At 37.3% G+C, this 21,414-nt stretch overlaps 1 protein-coding gene across 11 annotated transcripts in view; it reads left to right on the forward strand.

Annotated features, from left to right (window-relative positions):
• Positions 1–571: 571 nt before the first annotated feature.
• The window catches only part of TCERG1 (transcription elongation regulator 1), a 55,080-nt gene continuing 34,237 nt past the window's right edge, over positions 572–21,414 (forward strand). For 4 of the 11 annotated variants that reach the window (XR_013992361.1, XM_081035169.1, XM_081035172.1 and 1 more), the window contains exons 1-7: positions 600–698; positions 6,620–6,845; positions 9,040–9,192; positions 10,164–10,611; positions 15,158–15,400; positions 19,589–19,651; positions 20,795–20,995. Coding sequence is in view for 8 of the 11 variants with exons in the window: in XM_081035169.1 (XP_080891295.1) it covers positions 640–698; positions 6,620–6,845; positions 9,040–9,192; positions 10,164–10,611; positions 15,158–15,400; positions 19,589–19,651; positions 20,795–20,995 (1,393 nt within the window). In the remaining 3 variants the exon portion in view is untranslated. Of the gene's footprint in view, positions 699–6,619; positions 6,846–9,039; positions 9,193–10,163; positions 10,612–15,157; positions 15,401–19,588; positions 19,652–20,794; positions 20,996–21,414 lie in introns of all 11 variants that reach the window. The other 7 variants (XM_081035171.1, XM_081035175.1, XM_081035173.1 and 4 more) reach the window with 3 other exon arrangements.

The following is a 21,414-nucleotide window of genomic DNA, read 5'->3' on the forward strand; positions in this document are numbered from 1 at the left end:
CATATTCAGGGGGTGTCATCCTGAAAAATCATGCTCGGGCTTATTTTCTGGTTAGATCTTATTTTCGGGGAAACACAGTAGTTACTAATTTATTATTTAATAACATGGCTATAATCTGGAAATGGTTTAAGACTCCTTGTTCTGAAGAGTTGGGAAATAGCTCATTTTCACAGCAACTCTGTGATTGGTCTAGGCATGACTCAGGTCGATTTTTAATTGGCTCACGCAATAGAAATGGTCTCGGACTGAACCAATATCGTCAGTATGTGGCCAATATGGCTCCACAACTGGTTTTCCTGGAAGCCGGCAGACACGTGGCTACCGCAGGCCGTCAGTACGTGGGAGGACCTAGCTTTGCCTACCACCAGAGGGCGCCCGCAGTTCCCCGTTGCTTAAGTCTCATTTCCCATCAAGCCTCCGGGCGACCAATCAACCGGCTGGCTCCTTACCGCTTTCAAAGTCGGCGGGCCCTTTCACCAATAGTAAGGCAGATGCCACCCTCAGCTCTAGGATTGATGGAAAGTGTCACCAATCATTTCACAGATCCCCAATGTCTCCGCCTCTCTCGCACGGGATTGATGATCCGCCCGGCCAATAGGGGACGTCGAGTCGGCGGGTGGATGAACGCGGCCCTCTGTAATGGCGGAGCGTGGCGGGGACGGGGGGGACGGTGAGCGATTCAACCCGGGGGAGCTCAGGTAAGGGGCCCCGCTCTTTATTACTTCTCAGCACGCTGGAGTCCCGGGGTAGGCGCGCCGCGCGAAGAGGAGGGGTGGAGGGTGGGCAGAGGAGCCGCGGCGGCTCGGGGCCAGGACCGCATGGGGTTGGAGAAGGGGGAAGGGGAAGGTGGCTTGAATGAGAGAGCCGGGCTGGGACTGGGCCGCGGCCTCCGGCGTGTGCTCGGGGAGCTCCCTGGCGTTTTCGCGGGCCCGGCGCGTCTCGCGGCTGCGGCCCGCAGCCGGGCCGGACATTCCCGCCTCGGGGCCCGTGGTCAGCCTCACGCCAGCTCCGTCTCGGCCCGCCTCCGCCTCCCTCGCTCGCGCCTCCGCGGGCCCCGTTCTCCTTACGGACACCTCTGCGCTCCGCACGTAACTCCCCGCGACCCCTGGCCGCTCCCGACTCGGCCTTCCCCGCGCCCCGCGCGGCCCTGTGCAGGGCTCTCCTTCTGCCGGGTTCCTGCCCTACGTCGCTGGCTTTTAACGTCTTGGGGCTCTTCTTCTCCTCTTTTCATCCCGTGTCCCGTGTTCGGGAATAATAACAATAGCAGCCACCGTTGGTGACTTACTTCTGCGTGCCCGTCAGCCCTTGACTGAGAGTTGTCTCGTTTAATCCTCACAAGCAACCTTTGGAGTCGTGGCTTTTCTCATTTGGCGTGCCGTAGACCAGAGCCACCTTTCGTTAGGTTACGCGCCCATTTTACAGGTGCGAAGACTGAGACTGGTATGGGTTTGAGGAAGTCGAACAAGGTCACAAAGGGGAAATTGTAGCTCCTGGAAATGGCTTGAACCCAGACAGGCAGGCCCCAGAGCCTGCAGTCTCCGTCGCTGTGTCTGCTCACGCCTTCGCCCTGAAGAGTACAGTGAGCTTTCTTCTTCTGGTGTCTCACTGCCTGTGGAATTTTGTAATTAAGATTTGGGGACGTGCAAGGGCCTTGGAAAAATCTTTACTCAGTGGTTTTTGAGGAAAAAGAGGTACTCGGCTTTATGTATATTTGATCCCTTTTTTTTTTTTCCTCGTGGATGGGAAAAATGTCATTTCAGATGTTCAGCTCCCATTCTGAATTGTGCCATTGTCAGCATTTGAAAATAAAACAGAGCAGTGTAGCTTAGGAGCAGTGTAGTACTGTCTAGAGCTCAAGATGAAATTGTCTAAAAAATGAGCTCAAGGTTTTAGGGCAAAAAAAAAAATTAAAAACAAAAAAATATATATATATATATATAAATGTCTTTTGGTTTCTGAATTGTCACACACAAAAATCCTTACTTTGGCAGGAGTAAAATTTTGTCTTGCTTCAGAGATGAATCTCAACTCCTTTAAACCCCATGTTTTCACTTTAGTAATGAGTGATCAATGTGCATTGCCAGGGCTTTTCTGTATCAGTGGTGGAAGGTTTATTCCTGATTCTGCTCTCAAGAGAAGGATATTAGCTAGTTTCATATGGATTTACGTGGGAACAGTACTTTGCATTTTTGAGTGTCTTTCTTCAGCTTTACAAGGAGTAGCCTTTTCATTTTATTAATAGTCATTCCGACTTTGTACTAAACTGATTTGAATAGGTCCTTAAATTAGATGTTCTGTTGCAAATATTTAGCCTCTTGGGTTGCTTCCAGAGCATATTGTACAGACCTTTATTTCAGCATTTCTCATGGTTTAAGAGGAAATCAGCTGTTTATATGGCCTCTTTGATGGTAGAAATTGGGGCTTAGGTTTTGTATTTGTATCCTGAAGGTATTTCGTTGTGTGTCTGTCATAGTACCTAGCAAATAAGGTGTTCAGTGAATATATAGTAAGCAAAGGAATATAGGTGTTTTGAGATGGTTCACTTAGTAGACCCATGAATGTGTGCTATGTGCAGTCACCGACCCAGGTGACTTGAAGCAGACCAAAATCCTTTGTCCTCAAGGAGCTTCCATGCTAATTAAGATTGATCTAAATTCTGAACTGATCGCATCCAATGAGGAAATCAACCTGCAAGTTTGAAGTGACATGTACAGGGTCACTGAGTAATTGGCAGAGTCTGGATTAAAACCTAGGTCTCTTCCCACGTGTCAGCAGCACTTTTCCATGTTTGCCCCTCCTATTAAAGTGTTTGCAGTTTTGTCTTCACCATTGGGGAGATTGCATATGTGGATAGAATACTTCTAGAGAAACACATTCGTTCTTGTAAAAAAAAGTTTTTTGTTTCTATTTATGCGGTAGGCTTCTGTTTTCCGAAAAGGTTTTAAGTAGTAGGAATGCAAATAACCTACAATAGACAGAATTTATTTGGAGATCCAAATGCCATTGATCTCTTTATGGCTGAGGGCCATTAAGATAACTTTTAGCATCGTATTTGTAAAGATTCTTTACCCAGGGCCTTTGTTTACTTATTAATACTTCATGACTTATGACAGGGTACTTGCAGTCTAAATTTCCTCAATTGTAAAATGGGAATAAGAATACACTAGTGTTACCATTGACTACTGCCATAAACAAGTTATTGTTCTGTGCCATAGTTTCCTCTGTAAAAATGGTGCCAAACTTACCTCTTTGTGTTGTTGTGAGGCTTAAAATAGTACATGTAATGTCCATGGATTTATGTCCATGCCTAGTATATAGGAAGTACCTAGTGTTTGCTATCATTATTAAAAAAAAGATATGAACACTTACCATCCTGGGCACTGGAAGCAGCAGTATACTAAGGGAAAACTATGTATTAGTGAGTGGACTACAAAAGTAAACAAGTGAGAGATTTCTTCACAGCATTTATCGTACTTGAAAACTTGACTTGGGTAATGAGCCACAGACGGTCTGGGAGAGGCTAGGAGGGGGAAACAGTTTGAGGTAACATTTGAACTGAGACTGATAATGAAAAGGAGCCAGTTATGTAAAGGTCTGGGGAAAAGCATTCCAGGCAGAGGGGACAAGTGCAGAGGCTTCAAGGTAATGAACTATTTGATCATAAAGAGGACTGGAATCTGTAGAGAGGTCAAAAAGGGACAAATTATGTAGAGCCTGGTAGTAATAATTATAGTAATAATAATAGCTGCCACTATTACTAATACTAATGCCATTTAACGCTAATACTATTACTGCTATACTAATGTTACAGCAGCAGTAATAAAAGCTAATACTTATAGAGCACTAATGTGCTAGGCATTGTTCCAAGTACTTTATTAGCTCATTTAATCCTTACTGCAGGTTCTGGTAGGTTGGTTGTGATGGAGCAGTGTTTATAAAGAGCTGTACATCTGGTATCAGAAAATGGCAACTTTAGGCTACCGATGGAGGAAATTGTGTGAATGTTGTCACCATTTTAATGTCAGACTTTTGAAAGCCATCTAGTCAAACTGACAACTAAGTGCCTCTTACAGGTAGAGCACTGTGCTAGGTTTTGTAGGGGAATCAAAGTTGAGATAGTTAAAGTGGTTTACTGTGCATCAGGTACTGTCCTAAATTTTTCACGGGGATTATCTCATTGAACAGAGATATGAGATAGGTTTTATTTCTATTCCCACGCTAATTTACATCTGAATATACTCAGACTCAGAAATTATGTAACTAGTCTGACAACAAAAGGCAGAGCCACGATTTGACTTTTTCGCGACTCTAAAGCCTAAACACTTAATTCAAGCTATATCTAGGAAGTGTGAAATTCTAAAGAAAGAAATACTGTAGAATTTTTGAAAAGGGAGAGTTAGCCTCAAAGGAAATCTAAGATTAAGGTACATTATTAACTCAAGGCTGAAACAGAATAGCTTTCCTTGGTAGTTAACTTTATTTCTGCACTAAAGTTTAAGACATTTCTTTAGTAATAGTGGTCATGTGTCTGTTGGGAGTGCATATAATTTGAAAATGACTATTCTGATATAATCCATACTCCTTTTTGCAGTCACTGATTTTAACTCAATTTTTTAACTTTGAGTGTAGGATTGTGTGCAAATTTGGTTATAGTTGGTATGGTAGGTCTGGATGTGTTTACTATCCTAGAAGGAAAATTGATTCTTTATTAGGATTTTTTTGTATCAGAATTGAACTGTGATGTGGGAAAAAAGTTAAAAGGGTAATTAATTTTAAGCAAAGGGTTGAAACATGTAGGAAAGTTGGAAGATCCTGGTGAGAAGAGAATATAAGAATGATTACCTTCAAATATACATAAGGAGTATAATTGTTGATCTCTTGAGCACAGAAATGTAAACTTTATGTATAATGGAGAGATTTATAATAACTACTGGGAAGTCTAATAGGTTGTCAGTAAATTGACTATGGGAAATTATAGTAAAAATAATTTTATTAAGATTCTACATACCCTACTTGTGAGGTAGCCTAGGTACAGTAGCACTTAGGTATTCATTGGTTCATTTAACAAATATTTATTGAGGCCTACTACACGCAGACCTAATTATATGCTTGGGATATAAAGGTGAACAGGACAGAATTCCTACTCTAAAGGGGCTTAATAACAGACAGCATGATGTAATGTTTGAGAGCTATTTTCCTGTGTTTGAATCCTGACTTTTCCATTGAACCACCTGTGGCCTTGGACAAATTATTTAACTTCTGTGTGCCTTAGTGTCCTCATCTGTAAAACGAAGTTGATAATATCTATCCTGAAGGTTGTTATGGTGATTAACTGATTTGAAAAGAGCTTAGAGGACCACTGCCTGGCATATAATAATTACTGTTAAGAGTGAATAATTTTTGTTTTTAAAAAGCGCTTACCTGCTTAATTGCTATGGAGAAAATAAACTAGGGTGTTTAGCTGGAGATTAAAGGATGGGCTAGGGTACAGTGTAGAGAAAGCCTTTCTCTTTAGGTAGAGAATACTAGTGATCTCTTAAACTGCTTCCCTACCCCCCTTGTAAACTTTGTATTTGGAAGTAATTTCAAACTTGCAAAAAGTTGTAAAAATAAAGCTAGTATACTTAGTGTTAATATTTTACTTTTCCTGCTTTATTATTTGCACGCATGCATGCTCTCTGTTAACTCTGAACCATATCAGGGTAAGATATATATATACCATGGACCTTTACCCCTAAAAAATACTTAATTGTGTATTTTCTAAAAATAGAGGTATTCTTTTGCTTAGCTATAGTACAATTATCAACTTCATATATTTACAGTGATACAATACTTTAATCTACTGTCCATATTCCATTGTTGTCCATTAATCCTTTATAGCCTTTCTTCCCTCTAGCACAGGATTTGGTCTGGAGTTAGTGTATATCTCTTTAGCCTGCTTTAATCTAGAACATTTCCTACCTTTATTAGAACAGCCTACCTTTTATCATCGACATTTCTGAAGAATACAACCCTGATCCCCCTTTTTATTATAATAGAACATTTCTTATTTTGTGTTTGTCTAATATTTCCTCCTTATTAAATTAACGTTATACATCCTTACCTGAAATAAGTGATGTTGTGCCCCTCTCGGTCACATGATGTCCATCTGTCCTTTTTAGATGATACTAATTTTGATCCCCTGGTCAAGGTGTTGCCCAGTTTCCTGTGTTTTTCATCCTCCTTTGCAACTACCATGTTTCCCCGAAAATAAGACCTAGCTGGACCACCAGCTCTAATGCAGCTTTTGGAGCAAAAATTTATATAAGACCTAGTCTTGTTTTGCTATAATATATATAAGACTCGGTTTTATGTTAATTTTTGCTCCAAAAAACGCATTAGAGCTGATTGTCCGGCTTGGTCTTATTTTTGGGGAAACACGGTAGAAGCAGCATGTGGGGAGACATTTTAAGACCACCCAGATATTCTCTTCATCCAGATTTCCTCTTAGATACGGTGTCCATTAATCAGTCATTCTTATTGATGTACATTCGATGTAATTAGTACTACATTTTTGAGATCAGTAGCTACATTTTTGTAATTTTGAGAAATGAAAATGTATCCATTGTTTCCCACACAGGATGGCTCAGCAGCAGGCCTTGAGGTTCCGAGGCCCTGCTCCCCCACCGAACGCGGTGATGCGAGGCCCACCACCTCTCATGCGGCCTCCTCCACCTTTTGGTATGATGCGAGGCCCTCCTCCACCGCCTCGGCCCCCCTTTGGACGTCCTCCTTTTGACCCTAATATGCCGCCAATGCCTCCTCCTGGAGGGATTCCTCCACCTATGGGCCCTCCACACCTCCAGGTAAAACATAGAGCTCACCATTTCTTCATTGGTGTTAGTATCATTATTATATCTGTGTTCTTAGTTTCACTTTATAGGAAAATAGAATCCATATAATAAAATGTTGCTCCGAAAAGCAGTGATAACAGTAATTCATATAGAAATTTAGAATGGGAATTTAGATGGTGATAGAAAAACATGGGATTGAATAGAGTAGTTCTTACCTGCCTTTATCTCTCAGAATTGTCTTTAGTAATCCATCTTCTTTATGGGAAATGAAGTTTGAAATACTAATGTATAGAGTGAGGGAAATTTATTTTCAATGATACATGTTGTCATTAAGCATAAATATATATGTATGTATATTCCTGAGCAATTCTTGCCAGAAATGATGCCTCGGATAGAATGTAGAAAGTGACAACAAATACATTTTGTACACACATTATTTGAATTTTTCTTTCCCCTGGGGAAATAAAAAAAAGGTTATCTTATAATTTTAGAAATAGAATAATTGTGGGATTCTTTCTGGATATGAGGCACATATCCCTCTCAACTATATGTAGATTCAGTTATTGTCTGAAGTAAGGTCATGAAAGTACCATCTCTCAAGAGAGATTGTGTTCTTTTTGTTTGGGTATATATTTGTTTACTTAGTTTATCCAGCCGGTACAGTTCTGAAATGAAATAAATATAGTGGTGGTATCTGCTTTTCATTAGCTTAGATAGTCAAGAATAAACTTAACTAAAAATAGGAAAAATAATGATGTACTACTATTTAAGTGATGTTATCTCTGTTTAGATAGAGTTCTATTTATGGAGGAGACACAGATTTTAATAATTTGCTTAATAATTTTATTGCCCTACTAGTAATGAATAGTCCCTCCCCCCTTAAGTGGTTTTGTTTTCTTCAAGATGAAAATGAAAAATAGCTTTTTGACCTACTGACTCTTGTGTAACTTGTTACATATGAATTTATTCTAATATGTGCCTTTATGAGTTAAATCTACTTGCAGAATATAAAATGTAATGGACTTGTAACCCTCTGATGGAAATAAGTCAGATGTTGTAATGGGATACTTTATAATGTTGTCATACTTTTCTTGGTCTTGATAGGTAATTGTGTGGCTTTAAATTAAATCCAAGTAATTTTCTGCAAATGTGCATGTGATATATTTGGGGTGGATATTTTATAAAATATGGGTCTATGTGCTGATGCTGGAGAGACATTAAACCGAATCCACAAAACGAATATGGGGAAGAAAATTTAGGAAAATAAAATACTGTTTCACATTATTAGCATAGTTTCAGTGCCATTATCCAGATTAAGGTGCTTTGGATAATTAAATTTTAGTGTTATTTGTAGATTATAGAGGACATCTTTTTAATCCCTGTTCAAAATCTTTTTAAAATGTTAGGCCTCTTGTCTGCTTTAATGAGTAAGGAACAGCAGTTACAGTTTGTTTGGCTCTAGATCTTAGGCTGTGTCAGCAATCACTGAAGAATGATAGTGAAGGAATTATTAGAGATAGGATTGAATCAGTATGACTCCAGGAAATATAAAAAAAAAAAGGTATACATACAGACCATCTAAATTTCTATTTTCCACTGAAAGTAAAATGGATAATTATTTTACTGTATTTTTTAAACTTGCTGATATTTATGTCTTTGAGCTACATTATTATTATTATTTAAACAATAGGAAATGATTACTATTTTCCTAGCTAATACATATATTTTTCTTGTAGGAAAAGAGACTAAAGGGTTAGGTATATCCCATTTTCTTTTTCAGTTATTGCTATGTTATTTGTAAATCATGTTTCTCTTATAGTTGGTTCCTGTGTAGGTGAGCTATAGAGGCATTGGTGTGGCTGGTGTTAAAAAAGATACAAAAATCAAACATTGTTTTGAAAGTAATCTAGTGTCCAGTGTATGAAATATGCGGTTAAAGTATAAAGACGAAAGCAGAATTCACCCGTGATGCTGTGACAGATGACTACTGTAGTTTGATATGTTTCTTTCCAGTCTGGTTAGTAATCATTTTTGTTACAGAGAAACTGTGCTTATATAACCTACTTAGATGAATGTATTTGAATGGACTATGAAACTAGTTTTGTTTCTCTTACAGTGCTTTATTTTCCCTTGGGTAGAATTCAGTAACAATTGAAAGGAAAAAAGATGCATAGCAGTGACCATTACTGTTCTTGTGAATTAACAGAGACCACCGTTCATGCCTCCGCCCATGGGAACCATGCCTCCTCCTCCGGGGATGATGTTTCCACCAGGAATGCCTCCTGTGACGGCTCCTGGTACTCCGGCACTGCCTCCTACTGAGGAGATATGGGTTGAAAATAAAACTCCAGATGGGAAGGTAAATTATAAAACATGTTTAAGTTGGTGACAGAAGAGTCACCACATTAAGAGTTGTGGCAGATTGAGATCAGTGACAGTATTCTTGCTAGTTAAAGATGAGCTATGGGTAAGCAGGGGGTTGGGAGGATGGGACTCCAGGAAAGGCTCACTGAATTGGACTTATGCACAGGCATAAGGTTGCCTGTGATTCTGGAAGCTTGTATTTCAAATATATGTCACGGGTCTCCAAACAACTTCAGGTTTAGTGTTCGCTAGGACTCACGGGACTCACCATATACTGTACCCATAGCTAAGACTAATTACAATGGAAGGATAAAAACAAAATAGGTGAATAGGAAAAGGTGCACGGGGCGAAGTTTGAAGGGGAATGAAGCACAAACTTCCAAGAGTCCTCTCAGTGGAATCACGTAGAATGTGTACAGTTTCTTCGGCATGGAATTGCGAGAACACATGTGAAGAATTGTCTACCATAGAAGCGGGGACTGGTAACATATCTGGCATTATCTGCCTAGCACACACCAAAATTCCAGACTTTCAGAAGGAAAGCAGATATTTAGCATAAATTGCATTGTTTGCATAAACAGTTTAAGTGCAGTGAGCCATTCTTACGAGTTAGGGAATGGTGGTAACCCTCCCCAAATCCAAGTTTCCAGATGCCAGCCAAGGGCCAACTGTGCAAGTAGGGTTTTCCAAAGATTGTAGTCAGGCCTGCTATGTTAACTTTCTGCACAAAAGTAATTTTTTTTTTGGTTAAAAAATAGAGTGTGCTCATTATAGAAAATAAGGGGAAGGGGAGGAAGGAGGGAAAAATTACCTGTAGTCTCATAATACACAGACAGCCAATTTTGATGTATTTTTTCTAAGTAGTTTTATTTTTCAATACCTTTTAAGACAAAATATACTTTGGTTACTGTTTTTTAATGATAGTTGATGGATTCTGTGATACCAGTGATTTTGCTTCTTCTGCAGGTTTATTATTACAATGCTCGGACACGTGAATCTGCATGGACCAAGCCAGATGGAGTTAAGGTTATTCAGCAGTCAGAACTGACACCTATGCTTGCAGCCCAGGCGCAGGTTCAGGCCCAGGCCCAGGCCCAGGCCCAGGCGCAGGCCCAGGCGCAGGCGCAGGCCCAGGCCCAGGCGCAGGCCCAGGCGCAGGCTCAGGCACAAGCACAAGCTCAAGCGCAGGCCCAGGCCCAGGCCCAGGCCCAGGCCCAGGCCCAGGCGCAAGCTCAGGCCCAGGCCCAGGCCCAAGTGCAAGCGCAAGCACAAGCACAAGCACAAGCAGTGGGAGCATCCACCCCTACGACCAGTAGCCCAGCACCTGCCGTGTCCACGTCCACACCTTCATCCACCCCGTCCTCGACCACTCCTACCACGACGACCGCCTCTTCAGTGTCGCAGGCAGTATCAAGTGAGTACCAGTCAGCATGTGTCCTCATGGAGGGGCCAGAGAGACAGACACGTAGGGACTATATTCCCAAATGATCTTTGTGTTTCAGGCATTATCCTTGACATTATTTAAGAAACATATTTGACATAAGACTTTTGGGTAAAGAACAGGAATTTACATTAGTTGAAGAAATTATTTGCCCAGTTGCAATTCCTGAAGCTCAACTGGGGAAGTGCAAAGTGAGCCATTCAGCTTGGCTAACAGTAATACTGGGTGCTGTGGGGTTTGCAAAGTAAGTGTAAGTCTCAGTACCTACCTTATGGAACTTCCAGTTTTTCTAACTCAGATTGCCAGCATAATGCATGTAAAACAATTAGAGTATAGTGTGCAAAATTATACAGAGAAAATAAGATAAAACAATTGCAGAAAACAGACAACTGGGTGGACTGCATGGGTATGAGATTGGTCATGAAGGATTTGTGGTTGAATTTGAGTAGGTTCAAAAGTCAGGAGAAGTCTTGTCAGGTGCAGGGAACAGTATAAACAAAGCTCAGGAAATGAGGATAAATGTAGTTTATGAGATTGTTAAGGAACTCTTTTGAGGTGGGAAAGTTTACATTGTGAAAGTGTTACATTGAAAGGTTACATTGTGAAAAGTGTGAACCCAGGTTCTGAAGAGTTAAGAACCAGGCAAATAGGTGAGTCAGCCTGGCACTGGGGAGCCTGTATAAATGCAGTATTCTGGAAGAATTTTCTGGTGCTCATTTTTTGGGTAGTGTTGCAATCTCATTTAGAGGTGGATAGGTCCTAGAAATGGGATTCAGGCAGGTGAAATGAGGAGTTGAGAAAGAGGCAGTCAGAAAGGTAAGAGAATTTTCAGGTATGAAGTCACAGAGGCCTAGAGGTTAGATCTTTTCTAAAAAGATTAATAGATTTCAGGGATGAGGGAAGAATATTAATTTGCTTAAAAGATTGTCATTAATATTTATACTACTTCTTTTGTGTGTGTGTGTGTGTGTATGTTTGTTGCTACTTTATAGCTGAGATTGAGCCCCAAAATATTTAAGTAATGAATGTTGATTTATTGTTCTTTATGATACTGTTATGAAGATACGTATCCCTACAGGGTGATTATAATTTAGATTATTTTGCTACGTGGATAATAGATAAGAATAAGAAAAAGAAAGTGCCCCTTCCCCTAGTAGCTTCAGGATCTTGGGAATTATTAGTGTATATTACACTGTAAGAAGTGTGTAGATGAGAGAAATTTAATCGTAGTAGATTCAGATATTATTTTATTGATACAAGAACCAAAGAAGTAAGGTACATGTAATTTGGAGACAGTTATATAAAGGCCCTACTAGATATTCTTTAGACAGCGTGGGGAAAATGTACTTAATAGGAAGATGTACGTAAATAACTTTACAAGTCTGTTTTGTTTCATAGCTAGGGCGAATTCTAATATGGAAGTGTAACAGTGATATGAGCTAGCTGGTTGAGGGTCTTTGCCTTTTTCTAGGTCAGTGCTTCTAAAACCTGTGTGGCAAGGCAGGAAACTGCCGGTTTGTATGGGGTACCTGTGGAGGTAATGGAGGTGGTGATTAATGAAAGCAATGTGGTTCTATGTGGAGGCTCTGTGTTGCTTATGTTTTGTTCCCTGCCTTCTTAGGAAGGAGAACTACAGTGTTTTAAGGAAGATGTGTAGTCAGGTACTTTAACTATCCTATATGTATTCCATTTCTGTGTATGAGTGGTCTGTCAGGTCCATAGCTATCAACTATTCTATTTAGAGCTCTCGTTTGTCATTTTTTTGCACTGCCCTGCAGTGATTGGGAGGCCTTTATTCTAAGAGCAGAATAGCAAAATCATGTTCTTTTTACTGTCTTTAAACATCCATTTTGATATCTTTCTGAGTATTCTTTACGTCTGTTTTTATTTCACTTGATTCAGTGTCATGCACTGTTGTCATATTACAGTCTTAATATTTCTCCATCTGTTATAGCTTTTTTAGCTGAGATCTCAGGCTGGATTAGTAGTGTATTTTGAGGCTTAGTGTTTCACTAGTTATTTTAGCAAATGGAGTCAGTAGGAATTTACCCACTATAAAGCCCTAGCTGCCATTCTCCCAGTTTCCCATTTACCGTATTTTGCAGTGTGTAATGCACTCGTGTGTATAATGTGCACCCAAGTTTTTGGCCCAAACTTTCAGGGAAGACAATCTTTCATTTCAGTATTTTATTTCAAATTTTTATTTGTTTATATTTAGGTAAATGTTTTTTGTATTATAAAGGAATTTTAGTGTTTATTTGTTATATTTTTAACTCAACTAAAAGAATTAAGAACATTTATATAGATATGGAATTAGTAACTACCCACGTATAATGTGCATCCTTATTTTTCTTTTAAATTTGGGCAAAAAAGTGCACATTATACATGGCAAAATATGGTAATTCTTTTATTGCCTTTATCCCTTTCCTCTTGTGATCTGTGGCCACTAATCAAATTCAGAAAATCCTGTGTCAGTAAGAGAAATGGGTTGAGTGAATACTTTTACCATCTCCATTGGTGTTCCTTTCCACTTGAAATTTGGCACCTTTGTAACTCATTTTCCAGCCTACAGTATTTTGTATCATAATTTTAGTAATTATATTTAAATACTATCACCATAATATTTTTTAAAATGTAATTCTATGAACTGCAAAATAGACCTGGGTAATGGGACTGAAAATTGAGAAACTTATATTTTAACTCCAGTTGAGTATAAATTTATTTTGTTCTGCGCAAGTTTGTGAAAAGTGCTGATAAAATCCTACTTCTTAGGGAAGTTGGATAGAATAACTATATATATTTTCAGCCATTACAATAGATTACAAATGCTAAATGGTGTTATATATGGGACTGGGCAAATGTTGCATGTAATTTGTGTTTTTCACACTGTTATAAAATTATATTAATATGATACTGTACCCTAAGGCTAGGTCTATGCTAGACCAACAATTCATTCCTGGGCCCCTGAAGATACTTGTTTGGCCCTGCTGTCTATTTAGCCAAGGTGAGTCCCTCATTAACAAGTATGAAATTGCTCACATCTTCCCAGCCTAAGTGAGTTTTTCATTATTAGGAGCTGAAAAAAAATATCAACAAATTTTGTTATCAGTGGGAGTACTGGGTGGTTTGTATTGCACAGCATACTTTCCCGTAGAATAAGATTGGCATAAATACTGGGAAAGCACTGTTTTATTTTATTGAATTTGATAAATTTATTCTTAGTCCAATATAGGTAGAGTTTGACATTTTTCTTTGCATCAAGAAAAAGACGAAGTATGTGTTACCAGTGAGCTGCCAAAATGAATTTTGTTTTGGAACGAGATGGTTTATAAATAAATAACAAAAATGTTTTGTAATATTTGAGAACTGAAACTTCTTAAAAGTATGAAATATTAATTTATGTTTTAGGTCACATTTTGATTAAAAAATGATAACTAGGGATGAAATGTTTTATTTTTGAAACTTAAAAATAAATTGTTAGCAGAACCAAATTATCCTGAATTTCTGATTTTCCTGGTCTCACACTGGAAACCTGAATTTTCTTTTTCATTTTTACTTTTTTATTTTGAAATAATTATAGAAAAACCCAGTTGTTTTTGATTCCATTTGTTCATATCCAGTCAGTCATTAGTTATTGCATATGTTTTTCTCTCTGTTCTTTTTTGCTCGGCCAATTCCAGATATGTTGAAATTGATTTTCCCACCTGTGTTCTTCCTTTACTTCTATGCATCAATCAAGTTAATTCATCAAATGGATACTGATTATTACTCTTTCCTACAGAAACCTTCATTTAGCCTCCCCTAAACCCCTTTTACATTCACAAAGTTACACAAATAACACGTGAATGCATTCTTACTAAAAACTTAAATTCTAAGGAAACACGTGTAGTAAAAAGTGAAAGGCATACACAGATGTAACAAGGTAATATGTTTTGGTGTGCATTCTCCTAAATCATTTTTCTACGTTTACATAAGTTCTTCCTTTCCATGCCCAGTAAAGTGCAGACTCCTTAGCTTTCTGGTCAGGGCCCTCTGCTTCGTGCCTCTGGCCTGCCTTTCCAGCCATAAATAACTCACAAGTTCTGTTGGTATGCCTAGTGTTTTACTAGCTGATTGCCTGCCTTCTGTTTGCTAAACAATTCCTTGTTCTTTACTCTTTTATTCACTTTTCCCACTACTTATTTTCTCCTTCCACTTTGTCATTTTCCTCGTTGAATTCCTAGCCTCTCAAGGCCTGCCATCACAGTATAAAGTTTTCTGTACCCTCTCACAGTTGGAAATGGTCTTTGGGTCTTGATTTACATTCCTATACATTGATCCCATTTCACTTTGTATTTTAGTTATTGCTTTTTATTTAACTATTTTTAAACTTCTTGAAGAGAGAGCTTTTGTTACAAATTTCTTGCAGTGCATGGAATGGGCCCTTAAATACTTACTTACTGAATGAGTGAATGATGAATGAGTATAGTAAAATGGCTTATGAAAGAGTGATACATATTTTTGTTTTATCTTTCGTCAGCACCCACAACACAAGATCAGACCCCAAGTTCTGCTGTTTCGGTTGCCACGCCTACAGTTAGTGTTTCAACTCCTGCTCCTACAGCCACACCTGTGCAAACTGTTCCCCAGCCGCACCCCCAGACTTTACCTCCTGCTGTTCCTCATTCAGTACCTCAGCCAGCAGCAGCAATACCTGCTTTTCCACCAGTAATGGTACCTCCGTTTCGTGTTCCCCTTCCTGGCATGCCAATTCCACTTCCAGGTAAATCAATAGATTATAATAGCCTTTCCAGCTATGTTTTCATATTGTCAGTTAGTTTGTTTTCATGTGTCTGTTGCATTTGAAATTTGCCTTGAATCTCTCCTGTTTGAAACGTTTTTGAAAGATTCATGGCTAACTGCAATATTTTCTCTTCAGTTTTGGTAAATGTCCTTTTTTGTTGTTGTTTACATGTCTTAAAATTAGAGCCACATTTAAAGCTACACTTATTTTGGATAATGGCCTCAATGAATTAAAAATGATTATCTTGTGTAAATATGTTCTAAATGCAATATTTTTAAGGGATTGAGTCCCATGAAGTTGAGAGAGCACAAGTCATTGATTGCTAACATAAGTTGAGTGATTTATATACTGTGCATGGTTCTAAGCACTTTATATGTAATAACTCATTTAATTTTCACAACTGTCTTGTGAGGTAGGTACACAGACAAATTACTTGCCCAGGATTACATAGCTCATAAGTGATGGTGTTTGAACTTGAGCCTGGGCACTCCATCCAAATACCATACCCTTAATAACTGTGTTATACTGGGAAGAAAATGTGAGTCATTTAACTATAAAAAAATTTTTTTCTCTAAAACAGAAACCAGAAGTTCCCCTTGTAACAATTGTGAAGAAAAGTATAACATGCACCATTTAAACGTTTAGATAGAGTGAATTCTTTTTCTTTCTTTCTTTTTTTGTCTTAGGGGAAATTGTTACTACTAAAGAAGGAATGAAAAGATTGTGGAGTAGAATTCTTCCTATAGGGATTAAACAGTGATAGTGTTGGGCATCCTAATTTGAATGCATTTGCTATTGTCAAATATTTATTCCTTAATCCATGGTCTAGTTTTCTAGTATTATAGTTGAAAATATGGATACTGTAGGTCAAGTTCACTGTGCTAGCTTGCAGCAAAGATAAATAGTACCTAGGCCTCTTGTCTCCCAATTTTACATTCCTCCCACTATCTGTTGTTGCCACCCTGTTGTACTAGTTTCTGTGTAAGAATAGGCTTGTGTACAGCGGCTTCTTAGGTTTGTGCACATTTTAATGATCACTGTTGCTCTAGTTGTCTTTTTCCTTGTGATCCTTTTGAAAACAACACTCAGACAGTTGCACCTTAGTAAGAAAGTAACCAAAAGTTTCAAGAATTAGTGTGGTGTTTTTGTAGAAAAATCTTTTACATGTTGTTGATGTAGTGTTAGGTAATTAAATGCCCAATGTAATGTTTAAGAAACTTAAATTATTTAAAACTAAGAAGAAAACCAATACTACTAGGGACTACCCCTTTTCTAAGTTAAATTTAAGACAAGTAGCTGGATACTTTCCTCTTTAGATAAACGTTTTGTAGAAAACTAAGTGATATAGGGACAGTAGCTTGATATTCTTGATAACATCTTGCAATCTTGGTCTGTTTTAAGGTGAAGCACAGTATTAAGACCAGATCCTGGATTTTGAATGCTCCGAAGGAGCTGGGGTTAATTCTATAGAGAGAAGATTGAGAGATAGCATAATAACATTATTGAGGTATTTGAAAGGCTATCACCTGTAAAAGGACTTAGTTTGCTTTAGAGGTTTTTAATAGGACCAGTGGGTAAAAGGTACAGAATAGCAAAATTTTTTTCTATAGAAAGTGGAATTTTGTCACAGTAAAATTTCTTCAGTTATAGTTCCATTTTGATGTCATGGTCTTTCTTCTCCACCCTCACCCCATCAAATGTTAGAACAGATGGTGGTAACCATTTGACCCAATGAGGTGGTACTTAGGAAGTTTGGCAGTACAAGACATTTAATAAATGGCAGCCACTAATGATATCTTGTAGGTCAATTGGAAGAGAACTTGAGTTAGATAACCTGTAAAATTTTGTCTAAGAGTACAGGATTCTTTGCAAAGGGAGCTAGTGTTTTATAGAAAGTAATGTTTATTTATTTATATAGTAAGGTATCTTTGACATTAATGTTCATTTTCTCCTTTTCCCTTTAATTCTCTCCTTCAGGGTGCTGTAGTGATAAAGGAAAAAGACTTACTTTTATGTTCAGTGAGATCTATCTCTCTGGTTTTCCTACTTTATATCAATTTGGCAGTAAGGTGAACAGGAGAGATTTGGGTGAAATTTATCTTGGAATCTCAGATTCTATTCGAAATAGCTATGTGTGGCTCTAATGAGAAAGATTAAGGTAGAGATAGTCAAGTAAAATGAAGGAAAGGACAGGAAGAGGTAGGTAAAATATCGGAGTAAGAATTGGATTTGGGCATGTAAGTTGGATTAGGATTATAAGATTTCTGCTTCTAGGACTATAAAATTTTATTTGGAATTTTAAGTTATTGTCAGTGACATGAGAATTATCCAAAATGCTAAATGGAATTTTCTAATTTCCTAATAGATCATAATTTGAAGACAGAGTTGTAGGAAAATCGAACAAATGCTCCCTTTAAAAAAGGGAGAAATATGTGGTTATTTTGTGAGCCTTCATGATGTGCATGTAATAATTACCCACAGAGAAAACATTAAGTTTATCTTTTTAGCATGAGAAGAAACACGTATGACCTTTCAGTGTGGTCTGTATGTTGAACATCAAATATAAGAGTTCTGTGTTGGCCCACTTGATATTTAACAATGGCAGTTATGCCTAAATATGAATAATTTGACTTCTTTTTAAATAGTGTAGTTAAAATTACTTATTGGGGATGGTTTTGGAGAACAGTCTTTGAGGATAAAGTTCATTTATTCCAGGAATTGAATTTCTATTGCTGACTTAATAGGCTCAGTGGTCCTGTCCTGCAGATGGCAGCATTTATAATAATTTAAACCTAATACATGCTGTGACTTCCTTAACCAAATGAATTTTTCCATTACTTTCTTTTAAGGAAAATAAAACTATACATATAACTTTACACAGAATGCCTTTATGATCCAGTGCTGTTGTTTTAGTTTCAGAGTTAATAGAAAGTTTAGCTTTCATAGTCTTTATTAAAGTAGTAATAAAGAAAAACAGCACTTTTCAAAAATTAGCAGTAGTTTTGTGTGTGTGTGCATGAACATAGGTACATTATTCACAAATCCAGGGGTTTAATTTTAATTTTTGTTTCTGAATTAGGAGAAATTTCTTTTCCTGTACTTTAGTGGGGAAAGTAGTATATTTTTAATTTTCATTAGTACCAAACTAGGTTTAGGTTTTTTATTCCAAACAAATAGAAAATAAAATTTAATTCCTTATCCCTTTCCCTTCATCCTTCAGCCTTTTCCTCAAAAAAAATTTTTAATTTCACTTAATTTTTAATATCCTCAGTTAATCAGTCTTAGTTTTCCAGCTTTTCCTTTCATTCCCTTTTTATATCACCATTGTAACGCATCATGATGAGTCTTCATTCTTCTAAGAACTGTATGTAATTTCCGTGCTTTAATACAAGTGTTATCTCTTTAGCTGGCTTAAGTGATAGAGGTTTCTGAAGCAGTCAGCCCATGTAGTCATTAATGAGATTAAAGGGGCTGTGTTTTTCTTAACATGTTAGCCTGCTTCCACAGTGTCCCAAGCACGTCATTCATAGAGAAGGCACTAAACATGGATATTTTGTCGTTAATTGAATGCTACCCTCCTTTTCATCTTTGCCCTTCCTTTATTTACAGTATTATTTGCAGTGGAATATTTGGCTCCATCTCATACCTTATTTTCTTCCTTTCCCCTCCTTTGTCCTATCTTATTCTTTTTCTATTTCTGCATGGTTATGCTCCATGCCTCAGCTTCTGCATGTAGTTCCCACTTAGAAGCAGCACAGAGAAAGTCAATGTCTTGTCAATGTCATGCTGCATCTGCCTTTCACTGGTATCTAAGCAACAGCAGCATGGGTTTGATGTCCTGTGGGAAAATGTCCCACGTGAGAACTTGTTATGTATATGTTAACGAAGGGGCTTTCCTTTGTTGAATTTAAACTCTTGAGACTCCTTCAAATATTATCAGAGCTGGTTTGCTAAAAAGGTAATTGATATAATTTAGAATTAGTTATCATTGGCTTTGGCGCCACTTCCCACAAAATGTCAAACAGAAAGAAATTTTATTCCATTCTTGGTCTTTTTCATTGGAAATAACATTCTAAATTGTAGTGGTAAATTATTTTCCTGAATCCCCGTGGTAGCCGACATAACAATGGCAGCTTTCCAACGTATGCTTGCTTATCCATTTTACAGGTGTAGCAATGATGCAAATAGTCAGCTGCCCGTATGTAAAGACAGTCGCTACCACCAAGACCGGTAATTTTTAAAACCATCTTAGTTTGTTTTGTCTGTAAGTTGGCATGGTAGTGAATGTTGTTGTTTATCCTTTTATTTATTTATTTTTGCCCAAGTGAGTGGATTTTTTTATATTTTTCTTTTTAACGAGCAGTATAAATGCAGTTGTCATATTTGGCCAACACTTAATTTTCCCAATTGCCTGTAGTATTAGCTTCTTTGGTTCACAAAAGCAAATAAGGTCAGATCACTTTATATCTTAATTTTTGTAATAAGTGTAAACAACTTCATTCTCATATTCATAACATTTAATTTTATTTTTTGATACGTGTTTTTAAGTTAAATATAAAAAAATCATTTCCATGTGTAAAGTGATGTGATTCTGCTTGCATGCTAGTGAGTACATGTGTGTGAATATTTGTGTGTATAGCATAAATTTATATTTTAAGGGGATTGAAATAACTACCTAAAACTTACATTCCTGTATAGGGTTTGAGGTTTTGTTTTTCAATTTTGATTCACATATTCTTAATTATTTATGTAATATCAGCTTTTTTAGCTGTCTTATAAAAATATAAGTTGTGGCTTATTTTAAAAATAGAAGAAACTGTTTTCTTTTAGGAAAAGATTAAACTGACAGAGTTATAGGGCTCTCTGACTTAATCACTTAGTATTTAAAGTAGATTTGAGAATAAACTCAGTCATTTAATTTAAAAACTGAGAATTTTATTCATACCCTTTTAAGTACCTTAGAACTAGAAAATTATTTTGCCTCAGGAAACATACTCAGTAAATATACTTATTGCCTTTGTTTCATTAGAATTTGAGAAATTCTTTATCAAAATATATTTCTGTTAATAAGTAGAGACTATACCAGGATTTTTAGAATTATTTTAAGACTTCGTCATAGGTGTGACCCAAATTTCTGACTATTCTTATGGTACTTTTTGGGTTGAGTTTCTGAATTTAATTGAATTTAGACATTAGAACTAAACGAGGGAAATAGATTTAAGTAATTAAATCACATTTTATGTGATTTTTTTTTTATTCCACTGGCTCATTCATTTATTAATATTTAATAGGAAGATTTAGCTCGTATTTAAAAGTTTTATTTTGAATTGCAATTTGATATTTGGGTTAACTTTTTTTCACTTCTTCTTTTAGGTGTGTTGCCAGGAATGGCCCCTCCTATTGTACCCATGATACACCCCCAGGTCGCTATTGCAGCTTCACCTGCTACCTTAGCTGGAGCAACAGCAGTTTCTGAGTGGACTGAATATAAAACAGCAGATGGGAAGACGTACTATTACAATAATAGAACATTAGAATCAACCTGGGAAAAACCCCAAGAACTAAAGGAAAAAGGTATAGTTTTAATGATTTGGTGGGACATAGTATAAACTATAATATTATAAATAGAAAACTATTCCAGCTGGAGAAATTAAATTATACATACATACAAATGTATATTTTTACTCGTGTCAGGAATGACATTATTAGTCTATTATTTAATTATTGGTATCCTTATTGAGGTTGATAGTACTGATCAGAAAGGAATGTATGTGTTGTATGTGTTCCAAAGTAAAAAAATTAAGCCGTTGAAGTCTCGGTTGAAGAAGACTCATAATTTTCTATACCACAAGTCCCAATTTCTGTTCATAAGTATCTTAGTATCTTATCCCTTTCAGCAAAACGAATGATTGCTACAAATGATACACGAATGACTTAAAAGACCTTTTCTCTCTGAAATCAGTAGTTCTTTTGTTGTGACAGTTTTCTGATTG

Source organism: Rhinolophus hipposideros (genome assembly GCF_964194185.1).
Source record: "Rhinolophus hipposideros genome assembly, chromosome: 23".
Taxonomy (NCBI): domain Eukaryota; kingdom Metazoa; phylum Chordata; class Mammalia; order Chiroptera; family Rhinolophidae; genus Rhinolophus; species Rhinolophus hipposideros.